This window comes from Stylophora pistillata, chromosome 1, assembly GCF_964205215.1.
Source record: "Stylophora pistillata chromosome 1, jaStyPist1.2, whole genome shotgun sequence".
NCBI lineage: Eukaryota > Metazoa > Cnidaria > Anthozoa > Scleractinia > Pocilloporidae > Stylophora > Stylophora pistillata.
The window spans coordinates 19028364-19043684 of NC_142519.1; the positions used below are offsets into that span (position 1 = coordinate 19028364).

The following is a 15321-nucleotide window of genomic DNA, read 5'->3' on the forward strand; positions in this document are numbered from 1 at the left end:
CTAAAATCAAGGAGGTGAGTTTCTAAAAGAAACTGTTGTGCTACATCATCGGTAAGGGGTATTAAAAGATAATTTGGTTTTATCAACTAAGTTGATCATGAAAATTGGCCACCGTAAAGAGTTTCGAGCCTTTGCCCGTCTTCGAAACGTCAACTTAGTTGCTGAAACCTAATTAAATTATCTTATTCTGCTATTATGCAAAGTCATTTTTTTTTTCATGCAGAGATATCAATGCACTCTCAAAGTAAACCTGATCATAACCGAAAATCATCGAAAATTCCGGCAGGTGTAAAACTAACAGCTGAAAGACCACCATTCAACTCACTTCAATCTCAGCAAAAGACTCTCCCTGAAACACATGACCTCCATCCTCAACGACAAACTGAATAAGCTTCCCAGCAGAAGGGGATCTGATTGTTTAGATAATTAATCAGAACATGGCATTTTTTCTGCATACTTCATAACATACGATAACTGTTGCTGAATAAATCTTGTAAAGAGAGTAATTAATTATGTTTCATATTCTCACTCTGAAGACGATTAACTATTACAGGTTCAGTGAGTTTAAATGTGCCAAACGTTTATAGACGAGAGATTGGGACTGGAAAGGTAGGAGTCAGTGGAAATTGAGAAACTTACGCACGTTTACCCTTCTTTATTCATTTACATGGTTTGAAAATGGGCAGCCTTAAAATTTTTAATACAATCCCAACAATCTCTATTCCAACAACAATTCACTGGAGCAGTTGTCATTCAATAAAGATAACTTGTTCCGACGTAATTAATAGTGGAATCGAGAATTAAGACATAATTTAACGATGTTCTTACCTCAAAACTGTAGGGTCGTTTTCTTTCTGGAAGATGCAAGTTTTTCCACTTATTGTCAATCGATAGCTGTTGCAACAAAACGAAAAGGCATCAATAAATTAGACACAACTTTTAAAAAGGATTTAAAGCGATAGAATTTCCAATAAAAGGCATCTTTAAATGGAAATAAGAAGATAATCACGCACGCCATTTTGCGAAATTGATATCTTTCACTACTTGGTCAAGACCCTTTTTTCAACCAACCTGTCAACTTCTTCTTTCATGTAGGTGGTGTGACTGCTGTCATTCCAGGACAAAAGTAATCCACCATCACTCATTCTGCAAAACATTGATAAATTTCAAGGCAACGAGTAAAGAGAACGACATCAGATTTTACATACGATTGACAAAATAAGTAAAATAACAAGGAAGGTTGATCACAGGTCATTTTAGTATTACTGCACCGGCGAATATTGCTTTTCGCGCGCGCTGATTGGCTAAATCGAAAGCGATTAGCAAGTGCGATTCACCCCCAAGAAGCCCAAGAGACAAAATCGCGCGTGAAAAGTTTAAATTCCGACTGGTATATTAAGAGAAATGAACAATTTTTTGTTTCCGTGAGGGATATATTAAACAATTATTTACCTCAGTGTCGGTAAAAGTGGTGGATAGTCTGAGATTAATTGTTCAATATCGAAAAATAAAACAAAGGAATTGATTTCATAGAGATGACCTTCTAAGTTTTATGCATCCCTGTTCGAGGTTGTATAACTTGCACAATAAGATTATAGCGACTACTGATAACAATAATGATGATAATAACAATTTAGTTAACTATTAAATTTAAACAGTATTCTTTGGTCTAGAAGCTGAGGCTCTCATTGAATAAGCTAAAAAGTTGGTGTTGAGCACAGTCAGCAAAAAAAAAAAAAAAGAAATAAAGAATATAAAACGCTATTCCCATAAAAATGACAACAGAGCAGTAACTATGCTTTCAAAACTTATAAACGATGTTACCATAAAGGCCAGAGAAATCCGACTTCAAAATATAGTTACGTAGCTACACAATACATACCTGTGAGCTTCCACTTCTGTCCATGAGTTGTTCATGACCAGGAAAAATGTGTTTGCCCCAGATTTCCATACCTTGAAAGTTTTAAAAATGTAGGAAAAAAAGAAGCTCTACCAATCATCAGAGAGGATTACGCCAATAAAACATATTTGCTTTCAAAAGAACACTTCTAATTTGACTCACTTTTAGGCAGTACTTAATTCCATCGTTGATCAGTTCAACATCTTCAGTGTTTACTAAAGAATCAGTTGTAAGAATCTGTCCTCTGAAGTAGAGAAAGAAAGAATGGGTCTTCTGAATTAATTCACTCGATAAAATGTCATCAAAACGTCTCAAGCAGTAAGACTCGGTTACTTCCATTCAAGATACCTCGTGCTACTAACAGACAAGGGAGAATTATTAGCAAGGAATCGCAAACATGTTAGAAACGCGTTACCTCTCCAGAGCAGACTTAAAGTTCACATGTCTCTTGCTTATAGCTGCCTCTGCCACCTGAACGGCTCCACAAATGACACTCAGGATTGCATCGGGACGTTCGGTCTGTAGAAAAAAGAGAAAAACATTTGTCATTTAACATTTAAATTTGTCGAATCCTTATGTACCAACCATCGGATGTTTTCCTTAAGCTCAAGACAAAATGGTACATCATCAGAATATAGCTACGTATGACAAACCCATTATTCAAGAAGTCTCAAGGTTTCCCTCTCTCTCTTTCGTTTCCTGTTAGAAATTTCTTTTTTTTGAACGTTCCACTTTTCTTCCCAGCACATTTTTCGCGACGCTGTCTATTTGTTTCCTTTCCTTTTAAATTTGCGCGGGAAAATGAGCGCGCCGCTGGCTAAACTTAACCCATTTGCGCATGTCAGAACATGTTATCATTATCGGAATTTGTTGCAGCTCTTTGACAGTCTCCTAGAAGTTGCCAATTTATCACTATATTTCTGGGCCGATTTAAAGTGACTGTCTTCAAGCAATCTTGAGTGGTTTTTGAATTGGTTATCTCCCAATGTTCCCGAGTGGTTTTGCAGTGTTCCGGAGCAGGTTTTGCAGCATTTATTTTGAAGCTTACTTAATACGTAAATTGTATTTATACATTTTCATGGCGGCTCTTTCTGAGCGGTTGTGTGGCAATTATCTCTAAGCTTTCTAGAGAGGTTTTCAAGGTCTCTTTAGCATTCTTGTAGCGGATATATTTAAGCAATTTCGAGAACGGTCCAAAAACGGTTTTCCTGTAGCGTTCTCAAACATTTTCGAGCCGGGTGTCTTCAAGCGTTTCTGAGCAAGTTATTAGCGGTCGTCTTTTCTAAGCGTTCTGGCTTTCGTTTGTCCACATGACCTCTGAGCGTTTTCGTGACGGTTGTTTTTCATTCTTGAGCATTTCATTAGCAATTATTTCCAAGCGGTTGTGAGCGGCTCAACAGCAGTTTTCCTTGAGCGTTCTTGAGCGGTTTTTGTGGCGCGGTTGCTTTCAAGTGCTTCCTTAGGATTTTGGCTCTATTTACAGGTGCCTACTGGATTATGCCCCCGTTCTCCCCTTTTTCCAAGGTCTTGTTGTCACAAAGGGTGCCTTAGGACCGTGGAGAGTTTAGGGATGTGGTTGCCTCCCAGCTAAAACCCCTTCTTTCCCACTTGAAACAACGGGCACTTATACATGTACTTCATTAAGGCCTAGAATGAGGGCACAGTTGCAAGATTTGCCATTTGGGGAGTAGTAATCTACCAGGGGGCTGGCTGAACAAAGGGACGCACATACCATTAAAACATTGCAGCATTTCACTTATGTATTTCTGAAAATCCAACTACGGATGAGCTGATAAGTGAACTGAAATTTAAATAGGAACAAAATTTAATGTTTAAATGAAAAGTGTGATGATTACTAACCTGAACTTGCTTGGCAATTAAGTAATCCAACCAGCCAGTATCTATTATGTTTGATGAAAAATATTCATGTTCCAGCAACTGTATCAGGTACTCAACAGTGGTACGGAAATCACCACGAATGGAAATTTCCTTTAGGGCCAACACCATATTTCTGAAAAATAATAATTATTTAACATATTGTTTATTACCCAATGACTATTAATGATTACTGAGCATTTATTGGGAGAAAATTTAGCCCAGTTGCTCATGGTAAGCTGGATTGTACAGATTGTTCCAGCAGTCATTTAAAAACAGACAAACAATCAAAATGAACTAAACAGTACAAAGTTCAGAGACGATTAGTGAATATATAAAGAGATTACCCAGACAATCACTAAAACTGAAACAGTTGGCACAATAAAATAGGGGAGAAAGGTGTGACTGCATGAACTTTCAAATCATTTGGAACACAAATGAGATGAAGTGTTTTTTTTTTTTTTTTATATATATATATATATATTTAATATTATCTGTGTTCTTTGATTTACAACAGCAACATGAACTTCTTCACCTCCTTGCTGCTTCTCTGTTCTCTCCCCAGGCAAAGCAATGCCCAAACTGGGAGTCTGCAAATTCATGTAGGCCACCATCAGCTCCTACACTGAAGTATCCCCAAACATTTTTCATACTGCGAAATGTTAACTCTGTTACTGTACCACTACTTGGTTTAAATCCCTGCAAACATTAAGGAAAATGGTCAAAATATCTCTATGAAGCTTACCGATAGAAAGTTGTACACATGAACATTTGTAACAAAAACATTCTAAGACCCACAACAATTAATAAAAGTGTTTTTCAATTTATGTATCTCCCTGCATAATTAAGTATGCAACCAACTAGAGAGAGAATTTTAAAGCCACATTCAAGTTAATTTAAACCTTGTCATCATCTTATAATTCTATCAAGACATGCTTAGTCGAGCAAATGTTAAGACTAAGCTAAAGAAGGCTGCAATCCCTAAACATCTGGCATGTTGTAGTATAGTGTACTTCAACCCACTTTGAATGAATTGGCTATGTTTAAACTACATATCAACTGTTTACATTAGATATCATTTGGATTACTGGTAGAAGTCATTCATATGTTAGTGAGTTACCTCATCTGGATTCTCAGAAGTAATGCGAGTTGCAATGACATGTCCCCTTGGTTTAGGAGGGTTTCTGGGCCTGGAGAAGGATTACAAATTTGTAATTCATGGCTCAATTGGTTAGAGCGCCGGATTGTGTTGTGCAAGCAGTCGAGGGTTCGAGCCCTGTCCAGACCAATACTCGATGTCTTAAAATAACTGAGGAGAATTCGCTACCTTTCTATGATATCAAGAAATGGATAGATATTCTAGTCTTCTCCGATAAGGACGAATAAACCGTAGGCCCCGTCTCCTGCAGGGTTAGGGGTAGGAGACGTTAATTTCCCATGCACGAGATTACTGTGTGATGGATGTGCTCCCCTGGGGTGGGATGGGTGGGGGAAAGGTGAGATCATTACAAGGACTGAAGCGGCTGCCAGAGGTGTCTGATAATGCTGACGTCCGATCTCAACCTTAATAACATTGTAAACCTTAGCAATTCGATCAGCCCATGCTGCTATTACGGTATCGAATAGACCATCATCTCACTATTCACAACCATTCACTGAAATCCATTTTCCAGTGTGTGAAATATAATTACTTTTATTTACATACAGTTTTCATAATTATATGAATACTCAATAAAAAGTTAATCAAGGGAAAAAATTGGAGTGTAGAGATCAAACCTAAAAATTTCAGATTTTTCAGTGCACTGCTCCAACATGATCTAGAAAGAACTTGTTAGCAAGCTAAGCCATGAATTAATGGAAGTTGTCAATGAGACAAAGTCCTGAATGCTGCTGGGATTTGCAATCTGTCAAAAAAGTACTGTCAGTGAAAATCAATTGCCAATTATTGTATCATATTTATTTGAACAGATGTCTAAACATTTGAACAGCTTACTTGTCAAAATCTATAGGCTCCTTTCCAAATGGATCTAAACCATACATTGTCCTAACATCCTTAATGTTATACAGAGGAATTCCCATCGCCACCTGGAAGACAAAACAAAGAAAAATACAAGCCGGAGACCTGTAATAATTTCAACTTTACCCTTCTCAGCAAGTTATTATCATGATGCCATTTCTGCAGCTTTGAAGTTTTGTATGATCATGAAGTAAACTTTTGCTTTCCCCAAGCTGTCCTTTTATCTGCCCTATTACACCGTCTAATTTCAAGCATGAATGCCCAAATTGGGCCAAGGATTAAGCGATCACATTCCAGCATTTTGTTATAGTTAGAAGTGATTAGTAAAAATTTGCATGTAAACACCACTGAAATTCAATCACATATTTTGTAGGGGCTGTTTAATTTTTTTTTGTTTGTCTTTAAATTTTTTTTTTCGATACAATTATTATGTCTTGTTCTGTCATTTGATTTTTGGTTTGTTCTGATTTTTCTTTTCTCATCAAAGTGCAGTTAAATTGATTTACTGAATAACTGCAATAATAATAATAATAATTTATGGACATATTTTGCAATTATCAAATGAATATAAGAATTATTTTCAATAGATGTTTTGCACAGCAGCCATGTTGGATGGCAGGAACAATAGATTATTTTACCCATGGGAAAAAATATTCTTTCTTATGCAAAATATTTTCATTGTTCCTGCCATCCAACATGGCTGCTGTGCAAAACCTCTATTGTGCATTACAATTAAATGTTAAAAATTCAACTCCTTATAGATACTAAAACCTTAAAAAATAAATTAAAATGTTCACTAAGAAGATGTAAAAATATAAAAATTAGATACAAAGAATTAAAAAGCCTTTGAAAATAAAAAAAGTCTAATGGCTTTCTTAACTTACTGAAGACATAGGTTAAGTAAGCAGCCAAAATGGAAAAAAAGTTACAATGATCTCACTAAATGGTACATTTTGGAAATGTTACTATTACATCCATCGGTTAACTTTTATTATAATTTATAATATTTACATGATAATAACAAGCACAGTTATTATTAATGGTTTAAGGTTTTATTGTCAAGCCAGACAAATGCCTGGTTTACTGGTTTGTTGAAAATTTTACAGCCTGGGCTGAAAAATAGCCTGTGCAGTACGAAAACTTAATGACTTGTCCTTATCATAAATGATAGTTTGGACATGTACCTGAAGCTGAGCTGCAGGAAGGTTTATGTCAGAAACCATCTCAGTACAGGGATGTTCCACCTGAAAATAGGAAAATAGAGAAGAATTAATGAAATACTCCTGGCCTTATTTTTTAAGATTATGATACAAATAAACCAAATTTTAAAACAATATCCAGATTTAACTATATCAGAAGTACAAGGCAAATTATATCATGAGCATCCAATCAAGATACTGGTCTTTGCTATCAAACTGCAAATACCTGTAACCTTGGGTTCAGTTCAAGAAAATGGAAAGTGTGATCCTCAGGATGGTAAAGGTATTCCACAGTCCCTGCACTGACATATCCCACAAGACGACCAAGCTTAACAGCATCCTGAAAACAGTCACTTTTAAGTTTCAAAGCTAAATCAAACCTGAATAATAAAGATCACTAGGTAGTTTTTGCTTAAAGCTGTTGTTTAGCAGATAAATACTTACAGGAGGATGCAGTTTTGTGGTGGAAAACAAGTCAAAAAAGTGCAAAGTAAAGATTTTTTCCAATCAGTATTACATTACAGCAGAAATGTATTTCAGGATAAAAAAAAAAAAACAATACAAACTAGAAGATATGCCTGGCACATTAACAATCAACTGCAAATTTAGCTGATTAAAAATTGTTCATTGACAAATAGATCTTAAATTATACTTATAATTCAGGCCAGGTGGTGTAATATTAATTTAAGGAACATTAATAAAATTACAAACAATCACTACACTTGTCAAGTATTAGAGGGCTGGCTTATTAACCTAATTAGTACACAGATCAAGTCTGTTATAATTATAATACCTCTTCCATCTTTCGAAAAACATCAGGTTTTGCAATAGCTGCAGGTGCTTCTTCTATAATCTTTTGATGCCTTCGTTGCACTGAACAATCTCTTCCAAAAATGGACATTGCATTGCCATGCTCATCAGCCAATAACTGAACTTCTAAGTGCCTGGCACTGAAACAGTAATTAACAATGAGTTTTATTGCAGTACAACAAAAAATGGTACACCTCGAGTTTGTCAGGTACTTTCATTCATGTAGGGTGTATTATAAACGAATGCTTACTTTTTTGCAAGCTTCATTACAAACACAGGAGAACCAGGTACTTCTGTCTGGACCTGGGAAAAAAATCAGTTAAAATTATTTTCTTCAAAATTTAAATGATTCTGATTAATAACTCATGTGTAACCTAAATTTATCTACAATGCTAGTGAATACCATTAACATAATCATTATTAATAACTATTATGTGCAATGCTATTCGGGTTTCTAATTGAGTACAAGTTGTCATGTTATTGTGGTATGATTGACCTTGGTTTTATAAAATTTTTTGGGACTGCCTTAAGTTTGGAAAATAAACACCACATCCACAGTGTACCTGTCTAAAGAAGTTTGTAAACTCATCATCACTTGAGGCTTTGCGGATTCCTTTACCACCTCCACCTTCAGAGGCTTTGATCATCACAGGGTAACCAATATCTCTGGCATATTTGATTCCCTGACTGACATCTTGTACACAGCCTTTCATGTACAAGTCATGTGAGACCCCCACAACTTTTCCATCAACAAAGTCTTTCGATGACTTGTCAAGCTTAAGACCTGAGAATACAATTAATTTACTAAATAAAAAACAAATAAACCTAAAACTATGTGACGATTGTCAGTATTCTTTATTTGGGATGAGAGCATTTTGAGACATTTTTCTGGACAGTGTCTGATCATAGAAGAAAACAATTTGCCAGTCAGAGAAGAGCTTAAAAATATGTGCAAGGTTAAAGAGTCATAATGGTATCCAAAGCCAAATCATATCAGACTGTGTTAATGGTTGTGCCAAATGGAGGCTTGCTACAAGTGCATGTACAGTAACAATACATTTGTCAAATGCAACCTTTAGTCATGATTTTCCTTAAGTTGATAGAAAAACACTCCCTTGCATTACTCTGAGTACATGTATGTAAGACTTTCATCAAATTGTACAGTTTGAAAATTTGGGAATATCACCAGATGATCCCAGTTTTATCATGAGCAATTTCAGTCAAGGGACACAGTTAGAACAGTCAACAGTTGAAAATTCTTGAAGCATGCTTAAAAAAATTAACCTACCTGTTCCACTCCAGGGTAGAGTAGGTACGCCAACAGTCTGAGCAACTATGGTTGATGCAATTTTGTCACCAAGAGCCCACATGGCTGAAGCTGGAGGGCCTGAATAGAAAAATCATATGAGGTTCACTTCATAATGCACGCTTGTGTGCACTGTAAATTTATACCAGGGCATGACAACACCTTGTCCATACTTGGCCGCTTCCACTTGTATATTAGCAATGACAAGTATACTTACCAATAAATGTGATTCCATGCTTTGAAAGAAGGTCAGGTAATTTTGGATTTTCAGAGGCATGACCCCATCCAGCCCAAACAGCCTGGATAAATAACAAAACTTTGCATCAGGAGTCTCATTATGGCTGAAACCTTAAGAATCTCTGTACAACCAAGTCTATGTTTGACCAGCTCAGCCTCAGGTTTATCTTCCAAACATTTTTCTGTCCTTAACTAGAACAGGGCTCAAATGCTCTAGAGTAGTCACCTTAAATCATTATAAATGCATTCACAATCAAAGGGCGCCTGTGGCTAATTTCTAGATAAAGTATTAAAGAGATAGATACTAAGTCTTTAGTTGCTACCAGTAAACTAAGGTGTTGCAAGCATAGAAATTATAGTACTTAAAATAAGTATGTGATGGAAACCCCAAGGGGGGTACATGGATCATTTTTTACTGGGTATGTACTGCTGGCTTCTCTGTCAGTGTCAAATTTCATATCTGAGTATAATTGTTTGATTCTAGAGGGATGCTGGGTGAATTCAGAAAAAAATATCCTGCAAAAATAAGCTTGAAACGAAATAAATTCTTGTGCAGAGTAGGTAGCCTTTCCATCGAAAAATAGGGAAAGAACATTTGATCAAAGCAGCTGGCTTGTAAATATATATAAATTATATATTGCTCACCAAGGTTCAAAATAAATTTTCAGCTTTTAGTGAAAATTTGTAGGTTTTTGTGAAGGCTTACTTTTTTTACCGGCTGTCAATAATAAATGAGCAGTCAGCACATGTCTTCAACACTCAACATGATTAAATTGCTGATTAAAATAATTTCAGCATCAAAATCTTTATTTTTATCAACATGTTTTGTTGTGGCAATTACCTTTCTAACAAAGCCTAGTGAACAGCTCAATTTTTCAGTGTTTGCTCAAGCATGAAACATAGGACTTTGTCTACACAAACTGTTGCACTTCTTCATTCACAATCATGGGAAGTCCGTACTGTCAAGCACTGACTTTAATTTGAACACGTTAAAAGGCTTTAAAAATGACATGGCAGAAAATAGATCTTGATTATAGGTAGTGTATATGTGCAGAAACATAAATGCAGTAATCTGACAGTGTGTACATAAACTTGCATGTTTCAGGATTGAATAAATACATAGAACACTGAATACAGTCAACAAAGATACCCTGTAGCACACTTCAAATTTCAAAACTTTATACTTGTTTATGTTTCCTAGAAGCTTTTAAAACATTTCTTGGCAGCTTTATTGTCCAATGTGTAATGTTCACCATGACATGACAGTGACTTTTACTTCAGTTGGACTATCAATAAGCATAATATTTCCTATAAAATTCTAGTTCTTTGGTGAAAAATCACCAGCAAGTGGGCTAAAAGTTCCAGCTGCCACTGGCAGCCAGCTGTTGTTTTGAACACTAGCCAACACTTTTATGGTGCTCCTCATGTTTACACCTGGATGTTTCAAAGACCCCTCAAATTCAGTCTTCAAGTTGATCATAGCTGCACTAATCTGAAACACTTGAAGTCCATTTCAATTTAGTAAATGTCAATTTTTTTTTATTACAAAACAGCTGTGTTAAGACAATATACAGCACAATGACTGATACAATCACAGTGGTGCCAGGACTTTAGACTTCTTTGGATGGATAGATCTCGAGTCAGAGCCAATTAATAATGACTAATTAGGAAGAGTTCATGCAAATTTGCATATCCCATAGGACCCACAAGAACTCATTTCTATGCTGTCGTGTACCCAAAAGGAAACCAAAAATTTTATTTTTTCCTCATTGATTGAAAAATAACATGGCTTTGAAGTTTGAATCAATAGCTACTGGTAATCTCAATGGGTGATATATTGACACTTAAGAGATGTTGAACAAGTAATGCAAAATTTGAACCTCTAATGAAAGCAACAGATAAAAATCAGTAACATCTGGTTGAACTATAGTGAGTCAAAATCTAACCATAACTGACAAATATTTTGACTCAACATTATCATATTCTTTGCCCAACAGGCAAAGAATACTATGAATGATTTGCCTGCTGAGCAAATACTTCTTGCCGCAAGCAGGTGTAGTTAACATTTTGACAGACAAATCTTGCAATTTTGTGTCTAACAATTTTGGATTTTCACAACTATTGTCAACAAAAGTGGTGCTGGTAAGCATAAGAAAGCCAGCAAAAAAGCATATATTGATCAATAATACAAATGTTTACTAATTTTTACAAAATTACACAGTTAATGTTACTGTCAAGCTCTAGATGAAAAGAACAAACCTGCACAGGAATTCTCTTTGCTATATCCAGAATCAGTTCAACATTAGCATAGTTGTGATTGTTTGTTCCACCAGGTACAGGCACATACTGATCAGCCATCTTAATGTACTCCGCATTAGCCTGAAAGTCATATGTACTTCAAAGTAAACAGTACTGAATACCTTGATTTTCTTACCATATAAATAAGTTAAATATCTCCATGGATAAAAAAAAATTATTTCAGCCATTCAGTTCAACTTCCAAACATTGCATCTGACTAAACTAATAGCAAATTGAATAAACCCTGCAACATTCTGAACACAATTACAATTTTGTATTTGGTGCAGATAAATTGGAGATGCACTGTGACATTTTTGTGAGAAACTAGGCAGATTACCAGTTCACCTTTACACCATATCATCATGAATATTAAGAGTTAAGAATAGTAGTCTGTAGAAGTTTCAAAGCTGCTTACCTATAGACAGATTACCAGTTTACCTTTAAAACGTATCATCACAAATATTTAGAGTTACGAATAGTAGAAGTTTCAAAGCTGCTCACCCGTAGATCTTCTGGTGTGACCATTGCAACAAAACGTATAGCTTTCTCATTGCCAAAAAGTTCATAAGCCCAGCGTCTGCACGACCTCATACACTTCACAGCTGCAATGCCATTATTGGCTATCAGGACCTTTTCTATAACTCTTGAGCCACCACAACGCTTGACAAATTCAGCAGGTGTAGCAAATGTCTGTATAGACAAATGAGAGCCTGACCCTAACTGAAAGTCAACATATTATATTGGCCAATACTAAACACTATCTACAATAATCTTTCTTAAATTGGTTTTTAGTTTTCAAGTGTGTTTCTTGTACTTCTTGTAGTAGTTTATTTATTTCTAAGAATAAGATTAAAATACTAACAATACTACCATTTCAGATTTGTACACATGCAGTACAAGTAAATAGATACATGTAAAATGAATAATAAAAGTAAATAATTATTGAGAAACTGGCCAAGTAAACTTTGAAAATTATTTTCATTTGGGAAATTTGTTCTTAAAACTTCAATATGAAAATGCCAACTCATTCTTCAGAACAATTTATTTCGTACTATTTCAAATCAACAATGGAGAAAGTCTCCCAAAAAAAGTTAATGCAGATACAAATAACAGGGAATAGCATGCAAATGAAATTATTGCTACAATTTTCAGAAATATGAATTAAGTGAACATAAAAGTAATTTAAAAAATAAAAAGTTGCAGGAGGTGGATGATGTCACAATACCACACCCCCAACACACCCCCAAAATGAACTGTCTAGACAATCGCTCCACAAGTTTCCTGGATTTCTTTTCACACGCGTAAGCTCGTGTCTTTGACAATTAGCCAAAGAATACTCACTTAAGTAATGGGTACATGTAACGCTGACTGGAGAACTTTACCAACTACATTATAACAAAACTTGAAAGGATGGCTTAATGAAATGGAAGTACGATATGTTTGCCGGAGTTTGTCTTGGGAGGCGAAATGTGCTTTTCAGTCAATCATGATTCCCACTGTAGTAAGCTCACCAGAAGAGGTCAACAATTCCTTAAAATGTCTGGATAAATACCGTTATGAAAAGGAAAAGCGATGGGTTTCTGTTTAAAAATAAATATACAATACAGAAAACACTGCAATGTCAGGCAACATTTAGTTATCTGATAGTTTTATCCCTTACATTACAATCTTTACTCCCTTTTGAGTCGATTTTCATGGAAATTCCGTCTTCGCTGACATCCGAATCATTATCAGAGACAGACATTGTAGAGCTAGAGGAGAAAATAGACAAATCATTTACTAATTGTACAAAATACTGATATCAATAGGAAGAATCTTGTCAACAAATATAAAGAAATTACAAACCGTAAAGCGTTCAAGCCACGGCTTTCTGTGTCCTCTTCCTTCGATTTCCTGTAAATTTAAGAGTTTAACTAAGTTTCTCCCTTGTGAATAACTCTGCACTGTACAGAGAACAGCGTGTTTTGATCTACTCTTGTACTTCCCTAATCACGTTGTTGTCATGTCCCCTGTACACAGCCAGCTTTGGTTTCAAAGCTTGGCTTGAAATCCTCTACTGAGCATGTCACACGCGTGACAAGCACGTGAAACGCATTCCTCACGCAGGTCCACTTAGTACATCAGGAGTTCTTCCAAAAAATACCCCATAAGGCTGCGGCAGTTACATTTTGCATGAGCTATGCCTCGATCGTGAGTTCTAAAATCACCTGGAAAACTGATGATGGACTGAAAAAATGCCTTTTGAACCATCTCAACCACGCTCAGATGCGTGACAGGCTAGCTACACAGCACCTAGCTTAATCACTTTTTTGATGCAATTTTATTCAGAGTCCTCATGCCATGTCACTTTTAACTAGTTTTATTGTAAGACTCTTTTAACGTTGGTTGTACTGTCCTCAACAGCCTTACAAAACAATAATTTATTCATGTCGTGTTTAGGCGGCTAGCACCCTTCTATGGAAAGTCACGCAACACATCATTGCGCAAAGACCATTATTTTGTTATTAGTATAAAGATTTTTTCCTAGAGAGAAAAATTGCATTGTGCTTTCGTTTACTTTGGTTTCCGCAACTTAATCCAAGCAAAGAATAAAATATTATCGTGGCTTCTTTTTCTATCCGTCCGAAAAGCAATTTCAGTGCCTCCTCTCGAAGTTAGAGAAGAATAATTATCATAAAGGAGTGTTTTGCCCTGACTGGACATCTGAACATCACATTGGTAAAAGAGGGTAGATACTAAGGAAAGCTTGCTCCATCAATATTCTTTCCCACAGCTTGTTATCCTATGCAGTATTTTCTTACCAGACCTATTGAATAAGGTGATTTTAAGCAAAGTAAGACGTATTGCTTAACTACATGGCAATTTAAAGGCACGAGGGATAAAATCTTTGAGATAACACTTTTCCTTTAGTAAAAAGGAAAGAAATATCTTTCCATTTCGGCGGACAGAAGGCTGAAATAACTCAGAGAAAGCTCCATTTTTTCCCCTTTTGTCGTTAAGTCACGGCGAAGTCACGGTAAACCCTTCTCCGGCTTAGACTGACACTCCTTTCGCAAGGGTATTTATTATGTACGGGTTTCTTCGTCGTTTCACCAGAATTCAGAGCGATTGGATTATTCTTAAAATGTATCGTATTTCCTTTTATCTTATTCGCTTTCGTTTATTTTATTCAATTTTAATCACGGCTAAGTCTTAGTCTCGCTCTTAAGAATTTACCTTCGACAGTTAACTGTACGGAGCCGCCTGCAGTTCATGTGATACAAAGCCTCCAGATTATTCCCGGTTTCAAGGTTCGCCAGAAACCCACGGAACATCCACAACACGGCATTATCGCATTATGTTTTGCCAAGTGGCAAAAATTTGGTTTTGTTTAGATATTGCTTAAATTTAAAAACAAACGCTATAGTGACAGTAATAGTGATCAATTTTACATTTTCCGTTGTTTTAAGCCGACTAGCAAACTTACCTGAATAGTCTAAAGCGTCTTTGAACGGAGCTCATGGTGCAACTTGCAGTCGCTCCTTCTTACAAAGAGTAATACGTTGTATCCAAAATGCCCTTTGTTCCACAGTTCACTGATAATACATGAGATGTGATACACTATATGTTTATGAAGTTTTCGAAACGATCCCCCATAGAAGCACAAAAAAAAAATGGTGAGGGGAATAAAGGACGTCTG

General features: G+C 35.9%; 1 protein-coding gene across 2 annotated transcripts in view; it reads right to left on the reverse strand.

The window, feature by feature from the left end:
* Window positions 1-15234, reverse strand: part of LOC111343443 (acetyl-CoA carboxylase-like) — a 40150-nt gene extending 24916 nt beyond the window's left edge. Inside the window, exons 1-22 of one of the 2 annotated variants that reach the window (XM_022950623.2) lie at window positions 15109-15229; window positions 13488-13535; window positions 13303-13393; window positions 12144-12332; window positions 11604-11723; window positions 9325-9406; window positions 9090-9188; window positions 8365-8585; window positions 8052-8104; window positions 7785-7941; window positions 7218-7331; window positions 6977-7036; window positions 5769-5860; window positions 4896-4965; window positions 4311-4474; window positions 3761-3911; window positions 2316-2419; window positions 2063-2144; window positions 1883-1953; window positions 1072-1146; window positions 829-894; window positions 326-410 (exon numbers count right to left, since the gene is read on the reverse strand). In XM_022950623.2, coding sequence (XP_022806358.2) covers window positions 326-410; window positions 829-894; window positions 1072-1146; window positions 1883-1953; window positions 2063-2144; window positions 2316-2419; window positions 3761-3911; window positions 4311-4474; window positions 4896-4965; window positions 5769-5860; window positions 6977-7036; window positions 7218-7331; window positions 7785-7941; window positions 8052-8104; window positions 8365-8585; window positions 9090-9188; window positions 9325-9406; window positions 11604-11723; window positions 12144-12332; window positions 13303-13393; window positions 13488-13535; window positions 15109-15143 — 2229 coding nt within the window. In that variant the 5' untranslated portion in view covers window positions 15144-15229. Of the gene's footprint in view, window positions 1-325; window positions 411-828; window positions 895-1071; window positions 1147-1882; window positions 1954-2062; window positions 2145-2315; window positions 2420-3760; window positions 3912-4310; window positions 4475-4895; window positions 4966-5768; window positions 5861-6976; window positions 7037-7217; window positions 7332-7784; window positions 7942-8051; window positions 8105-8364; window positions 8586-9089; window positions 9189-9324; window positions 9407-11603; window positions 11724-12143; window positions 12333-13302; window positions 13394-13487; window positions 13536-15108 lie in introns of both variants that reach the window. The other variant, XM_088742034.1, reaches the window with a different exon arrangement.
* Between the last annotated feature and the right edge of the window lie 87 nt (window positions 15235-15321).